Source organism: Crotalus tigris, unplaced genomic scaffold (assembly GCF_016545835.1).
Source record: "Crotalus tigris isolate CLP2741 ecotype Arizona unplaced genomic scaffold, ASM1654583v1 scf7180000020184.803716, whole genome shotgun sequence".
In the NCBI taxonomy this organism is placed as follows: Eukaryota; Metazoa; Chordata; class Lepidosauria; order Squamata; family Viperidae; genus Crotalus; species Crotalus tigris.
Genome location: NW_024097897.1, coordinates 183,143 through 191,026, shown reverse-complemented (window position 1 = coordinate 191,026; position 7,884 = coordinate 183,143). Strand labels below are relative to the sequence as shown.

Here is a 7,884-nt window from a genome sequence, read left to right as displayed (position 1 = left end):
GTCCATTTCCAAGTGTCAAGGTAGTTGTGATTCATGTGTAGAGTTGGCCCTGCCATTAAGCAGAATGTAAGTTGTGATGGTGCAGTGGTTAAAGTACAGTGTTGCATGCTAACTCTACTGACTGCCAGCAATTCGATCCTGACCAGCTCAAGGTTGACTCACCATTCCATCCTTCTGATGTCGGTAAAATGAGGACCCAGATAATTGGGGGCAATATGCTGACTCTGTAAACAGCTTAGAGAGGGCTGTAAAGTACTATGAAGCGGTATATAAGTTGAAATGCTATTGCTATTATCATTGCTATAAGACACTGTGTCAAATATCTACTTTAGCTAAATAAAGGAGACAAATAATAAATATGTAAATGTGTTACTAATACACTGCTTTACATGAATTTCCTGATTCTAATTAGAATAATTTGGCTGACTAAGATATTTATTTGTTGACCCTCCATAAGCAGCAGAAATATCCTCACTGCAGTGCTGGGATCAAGATAGGACAAATATTTCAGAATCAACATGCAATATTACTCAGAGTGCTGGATTACAACCAGAAAGCCTGGGTTCAAAGCCCAGTTTTGCTGCAAGGCTCACTAGGTAATTTTGCATCAGGTACAATCCCTCAGCTTAATTTACTGAGGTGTTTTGCATTTATATGAAACAGTGGTGAGATTCAAATATGTGAACAACCGGTTCTCTGTGTGAATGCCACTTCCGGAAGTCCATTCTGGGCCTGGGCAACAAAAAATTAGCTGTCGCTTCTGCCGAACTGGTGCGAACTGGCTGAATCCCACCACTGATATGAAGTAAATGGGTTTCTCCACAAACATTTGAATTGTAGATTGGGAATAAATGGTGCTTGGATTCGTGATAGTATATCATCAGCATCTGCAGAAGCTTGCTGCTTTCGTCATTCTGGCCCATCCTTGTCACCTTCATAGTGAATTTGAAATACGGGCAGAGGCAGTAATTTCAGACAAGCTAATTGACTTTCATCTAATAGAACATACACTCCTAGGGCTGGAAGGATCCTCAGTGGTCTTCTAGTCCAACACCCTTCTCAAGGCAGGAGACCTTATACCAGGGGTAGGCAACCTTGGCTCTTTTATGACTCGTGGACTTCAACTCCCAGAATTCCTGAGCCAGACATGCTGAGGGGAAAAGGAGAGGTTTCAAAGCTGAGCCATGCAGGCTCAGGAATTCTGGGAGTTGAAGTCTACGAGTCATAAAAGAACCAAGGTTGCCTACCCCTGCCTTATACCATTCTAGTCAAATGGTTGTCCAGTCTATTTTTGAAAACCTCCAGTAATGGAACACTCACAACTCCAGGAGGAAAACTATAACAGTAAAGTGAACTGCATGACCATTAAAGTTATTGCTCATGGCACAGTTTGATACACATTAATATTTGTGTACTGGAAATATCAAAGGCCTATCACCAATCTTTTTTCTTTTCTTCAGGTGGTGGTTAGATCCCTCTTCTGAGTTGCAAATTGGCTTCCTGAATTAATTTTATTGATCTCTGGGTGACATTATACACTGATTTGGACTTTGGGATGATCACCCCCTTACTCTGACATCCAATAATGCTCTATTTCTTGCCTATGCGTCCTGTTACTTTCTTAGTTCAATCTGCGTACTACAATTCATAGTTCCTTTTCTCTCGTTTATAATTCATGCAGGGGCAACATATACCTCTCCATGTTGGAATAAGACAATATATGTGCAGTTCATTCAATTATGCATTTTGAATTTCCTGAGCTTCTGAATGAAAGGTGAGGTATAAATTCAGTACACTTAATGGGACACGTGGATGACCTTGGGGAACGAGGGGAAGAGATGGTGCCTAGGAAGCAATCAGGCAAGAGAGAGGCAGGAGCTCTCAATGGGTCAGAGGAAGAAACATAAGACAAATCAAGCAATTAAAAGTAGTGGCAGGAAGTACTTTCAGGCTTGCAAGAGTCTGTTAGTGTAGCCCAGTGGTGGCGAACCAATGGCACGCGTGCCAGAGGCAGCACTCAGAGCCCTCCCTGTGGGCATGCGCGCCATGCCCTGGAGATGGCAACCATCCTTTTCCACCAGCCGCCTGCTAACTCGCTGAGGTCCCATGTGGCCAGATGCATCCCAGCACCCATGCGCTCACTGGCCTCTGTGTGCGAGGGCCGATGGTGTCAGGCAGCAGCCGCCCTGGCCCCTACCTCACCTTGCCCTGCAACAATGGCACCCCCACCCTGCCTCACCTTGGCGAGCCTCACCCTGCAGGACGAGTCTCCTGCCCACCGCCCGACCAGCCAGAGACCCCCCAGGATCTCCCCCAACCCTGCCCGGTCCCCACAGGTGTTCCTTCCCAGGAGCAACATTGAGCTGGCCACGCCCACCCTGACCACGCCCACCCATCTGCATGACTACCATAGCCACATCCACTCAACGGTCAACGCCCACCCGGCGGTCCATGCCCACCCAGCACCCTACGATACATAAGTGGGTTTTGGGTTGCAGTTTGGGCACTCAGTCTCTAAAAGGTTCACCATCACTGGTGTAGCCTAACAATAAAGTGGAATTATTTCATTTAGTCATGTTTCTTGTTTGGCTTACATGGGAGGGATGGCAGTACGTAAATCAATATAATAAATTATGGTCTATAACAAAATGGGAAAACAACTCCCGACATGGATGCATGTGGGAAGGGATAGCATCTGCTACTACTTATGCAGCATTCTCATCGTGTTGAGGCTGGAAGGTGGCAGTATCATGCAAAATCAGTCATGGAACTGTTTGGGTTTCATGAGGTATTGCAATAGATTGAAGAAAACACAGATTCTTCTTATGTTATTGATTTCCGAATTGTAAAGTTAAGAACTACTAGCTGAAATGAAGATCTTCTACAGTTCTTCGACGTTAGGAAAAAAAAGTGTTACACATAGTACACCTATACTCCCCCGGTCACTACAGATAGTCCTCCACGTATATGTTGTGACTGCTCAAAGTTACAGTGGCACTGAAAAAAGTGACTCATGACCATTTTTCACACTTATGACTGCATCATAATCAAAATTCAGATGCTTGGTAACTGGTTCCTATTTACAGTGTCCTGGGGTCATGTGATCACTCTTGGTGGCCTTCTGACAAGTCAAGTCAATGGGGAAGCCAGATTCACTTATACCATGTTACTAACTTAGCGATTGCAATGATTTGCTTAAGAACTGTGTCAAGAAAAGAAAAATAAAATGGGGCAAAACTCACTTAACAACTATCTTGCTTAAGAACAGAAATTTTGGGCTCAGTTGTGGTGGAGGGCTACCTGTATTGCTCCGTAGGTATAATGGCCAAGGATTAGTTATTACAAGGCTATTGCGTAAGCTCTGAGAAAGCAGTAAATAACAGACGTGTCTTTCCTCTTCTTTTAGTTTTTAATTGATGATCTTGCCCAGCTACCACTGAATCACCCAATCTGAATTCACTCCACCGCAGCTTGCAATGGGACTGTGATGATGTTATCTAATGAGCTAAAACCAAGAGCAAATGCCTTTAGTTATCAATAAAGAGATCGTTTGCATCACAGATCCCACAGGTTGATCAATAAATGTTCTTGTCCATGTGCTGCATATTGTCATGCAGATCTGATACTCCATTGGGCTGGTTCAGAAGAGGAGATTCTTTACCTGTAGGGTCTTCTGCAATCTATCCTCTGTTCTTGTCCAGGCAAATGTCATCAGGATTCAAGCCAATCTCCTGAAGGATCTTCTGGATCACAGACACTAGAACGCTGCCTTTATCTTTGAGGCCATCGCAGTCTGTTCTTCCATCATAAGACTTCGATGAGCGCTTCAGGCTTCTCTCACCACTTCTGTCATAGGTGGAGTCATGGTGAAGATAGCCAAATGAGTTGGCATGGGTTTCCCGGAGTCTGGCTTTTTTGGTTTTTTCTAACAAGTGCTGCTGTATCTGCATTAAGGCTGTTAAAAGAAGCTCTTTTGCATACACATCCGCTGACCCTTGCTTGTCTAGCCCCCGACTTCCTGATGCTTGAGGTCTCCCTGGCCCCCCCATTCTTTCCTTCCCCTGGCTGTGGCACTCACTTTTCAGGGATGCAAATTGCATGCCTTGAGCTCTTTGGTTGCCCAGTGCTCCTAATTTATATGCGGTAAAAGCTAAACTTTGTGCCCGGGCCTTATCATCTCCAGCGAGGAGTTTAAACAAGCGTCTCACCATTGCTTCCAAAACCTCTGTGGACTTTTGGCTTCCAACACTGTATAAGTTCTTCTTCATCCCACAAATAAAATCAGAGTCTTTCATGAGCGCCCCTGTGATATTGTGTAAATTTTTCATGGAGGAATCTATCAAGTCTGAGACTATTTCCTTGGCATGATTCACAAGTACCTCTTTTAAAACAATGCATGCTGGTGCAGGGTGTCTTCCCTTCTGGACACTCATGGTCTTCAGGAATGAGAGCATCATGTCTGAAGCCACCTGGTTTGCATATAACATCAACCCTTTATTGACCGAAGTAGAATCATCTGATCTTCTTGGTCTATCGAAATACTGTCCTTCTTGTTCCTTGACATCATCTTCGGAAGATAGTTTAGTTTCAGTTGCACTAGATTTTCTTCCTGCATTATAAGAACTAATGTTTTGGCACAGGTATTTTTTAGTATTGTCCCATCTATCCTTGATCTCTTTACGTGTCATCTCAACCACTAAGGAACAGAGCTTATTAGCATAGTAGGCAAGATCATCTGAACTTCCTGCTTCAGCCATTGAACTGCTGGAACCAGTGTTATTGTTGTTCTGAGATCCCTTATCATACACCTTCAGTTTCTGAGAGGTCCTGAAAGGAGTCAGTGCATGTTGAAATCCAAAGGCATATTTCTGGAGATCATTATTGAGCCAACTGACAATGTTGACATCTTCCAAGGAACCTGGCTTGAAAAGGCAGACCGCTCCGTCGGTATTTATGCATTTCCTTTGTTCATTGTCCTTGATTACAATGACCTCCTTCTCCTCCAGGTTTCGTAAGTCGAGTTCACCGGCAGGGCCATTGATGTTGTCAGGTTGGTCACTCATAAGCTTTGGGCCCAAATTCCCATCTTTCATGTTCAGGTTGGCAACATTAACAAAGCAAACCATTTTACATTCTGAGTCTTCTTTCTTTTGTTTGGGTTTGTAGGAGTTAATGCTGCACATTCCAGCCTTATTGTTGATCCAATCAATTTCGTGAGCCATCTTTGTCATTCAAAAGTGGAAATGTATTAAAAGGCGTAGGTGTTCCTTCAGCACAGCCGCTTAGATGACCCGGCCAGACTTGAGATGTTGCCGTCTTAATCTTCCATGCTCTTGTTACTTGCAAATGGTATTTTCACTTAGGTGGACACATAGCAGTAGTGACCTCACAAAGCAGCTGTATCCTCCACCAACCAGCAATGAGTTGCTACTGTGCCTTGTCCACACCCCCTCCACTGTATCCAGAGCTATATAGAGTGTCTTTGGTTTCTGCTGAAAGGCTTTGATGACCCTGCCAGACTCAAGATGTTTCCTCTCTCAGCTTCCCATACTCTTTTGCCAGAAAAGGATGCTTTCCTTTGGGTGGACATGGAGCAGCAATGACATCACAAAGCTTCAGAATTACCTCTCAGCCAGTAAGCGGCCAATGTTTCAGCAAGCGAGAGCTGGGCCATCTTCTTCTCTTCAGCTCTGATTCAGCTCAAATATTAAGGGAAACCCTTTAGGAGGTCAGGTCAGCCTCCCTGTGAGGAAGATTGGCGATTAATTAGTTGGATAGATGAAGAAACAAACACGTGTGTGTGTGTGTGTGTGTGTGTGTGTGTGTGTGTGTGTGTGAATAGATGGCAGCAAATGGGTTTCTGAGTTAACCAAAGATCAGGATGAGACTCACCTGACCTAACTTTTTGATGGCTCCAAATTTGATATTTACCTGGTATGACAAGGGCTATTTTTTGCTAATTGTGCTTAAGTCAATAAATAAACTTTGGAGGAAGAGAACAACTTTTCCAAAACCGGAATGCAAATATTGTATTCATTTTGGTTAATGAAATCTCCAAAGTGGTACCTCGGACTGCTTAAAAGACCAAGAGCAAAGATAAAGTTGGGGAAAGTGAATTGGAAAGCAGTGTGGGAAACCCTGGGGAAACTGTAAGATGGAGAAGGGAGAAGGAGTGTGATTTTGCCTCTGCTGCATTTCAGTATGTGTGTTTCTCTGAGTTATCACCATATTTGCTTTTTGAAGAGTGGACATTTTGCTGCGCTTTATTTGAGCAATTATGTGATTTATCATTAGAGAGTCAGTTTCCAACTTTGCTCTGCCACCCATTCTTGGAGAAATTATTTTGTGTTTAGCTTTCAATTTATCTTTGAAGAAAGCAATGTTTTGTGACAGGCTGAATGCTCTGGGCAGCCATTTTGTCAATGGAAAGCCCTCGCTGTGGCAACTATGTTGCAGGAAAAGCCATAACACTCTCTTAATATCAGAAGTGACCATAAGAAAGGCTGAGCGCAAAAGAATTGAGGCCTTTGAACTATGATGCTGGAGAAGACTCCTGCGAGTCCCTTGGACTGTAAGGCGTTCAAACCGGTCAGTCCTAGAAGAGATCAACCCCGACTGCTCTTTAGAAGGCCAGATCCTGAAGTTGAAACTCAAGTACTTTGGCCACCTAATGAGAAGGAAGGATTCACTGGAGAAGAGCCTAATGTTGGGAAAGATTGAGGGCAATAGAAGAAGGGGACGACAGAGAATGAGATGGCTGGATGGAGTCACTGAAGCAGTAGGTGTGAATTTAAATGGACTCCAGAAGATGGTAGAGGACAGGAAGACCTGGAGGAACATTGTCCATGGGGTTGCGACGGGTCGGACACGACTTTGCAATTAACAACAACAACAAATATCAGAAGTAGTCCATGAGCCCCAAAACTCTGGGGAATCTCTGAATCAAGAAGTTTACACAGCGAGTTTACAGCCTGGGATATCACACTGTCTCAAGGATTATAGGATCATTAGCTCTAGGGGTGTAACACTTAAACTTTTTCGTACTTCATTCCAAAAACTTCTAATGAATCAAAGAACTCATGGTTTCCTGGTTTTTAGATTGATGCCTCAACCACTGCACCAAACTGTCTCTTTTCTGCCATGGTTCTATCAATTTTTGCAAAATAGTTATATTGGCTATTGAAGTGTAGTCCTTAGACAGAAAATAAAGACAAAATACGGTAGTAGGTCTGAAATAGGTTACGCAGCCTTGATGTGTTCTGCAGTTTTCTTGATGTGTACTGCAGTTTTCCTGCAAAAGTGGGTTATGTTGTGATTGCAAAGAGCAACACACACGCCTGTGAAAAAAAACTTCTTGCTCCAAGCCTGGAGGCACTTGTCACAAAAGTGATAATGAGTTCTATTTTATCATGGCAAGTTTGGCGTGATTCCTAATGGCAAGGAGTTAGGGAAGGAGTAGGGTGCAGGTGTTAACAATGGCATTCAGAAGGATTGGAGGAGAAGGTTACAAAAGTGCGTAGGGGGAGGGAAGGAATTTCTACTCCAGCAAAATGAGCTCTAAAAATACTATTTTAAAAGATGGGTGGGAAAGTTTATATAACTCCGCAGGTCTTTAAGGCTTGCACAAAAAAAATGCGCTTCGTGGATCATACTGATGTGTATTAAGAGGGGGTGCAAAGAGTGACACGGTACTAGAGTGAGAGATGCTTAGTCCAAATTTACTTACCTACCCACTAGTAGATTTATATGATAATGTTGGGGTGTCAGTGGCAAAACATCAAAAGCACTCTGCAAATGTTTGGGGGTGCTCTGCTATGGTCTACATGCCCCAGAATGGAGATATGAGAATTGCAAATATTTGTTTTGACACTCATTCACGAAAAT

The 7,884-nt window shown here is 43.5% G+C and overlaps 1 protein-coding gene across 1 annotated transcript; it reads right to left on the bottom strand.

Annotated features, from left to right (window-relative positions):
- Positions 1-3,390: 3,390 nt before the first annotated feature.
- On the bottom strand, positions 3,391-5,540 carry LOC120318334 (A-kinase anchor protein 4-like). Its single transcript, XM_039365799.1, has one exon. It carries the CDS (start codon positions 5,229-5,231, stop codon positions 3,681-3,683), a length of 1,551 nt encoding a protein of 516 aa, XP_039221733.1. The 5' UTR covers positions 5,232-5,540; the 3' UTR covers positions 3,391-3,680.
- Between the last annotated feature and the right edge of the window lie 2,344 nt (positions 5,541-7,884).

Coding starts and splice junctions, on each gene's coding strand:
- LOC120318334 (XM_039365799.1), bottom strand. CDS start 5,231: ATGACAAAGATGGCTCACGAAATTGATTGGATCAACAATAAGGCTGGA.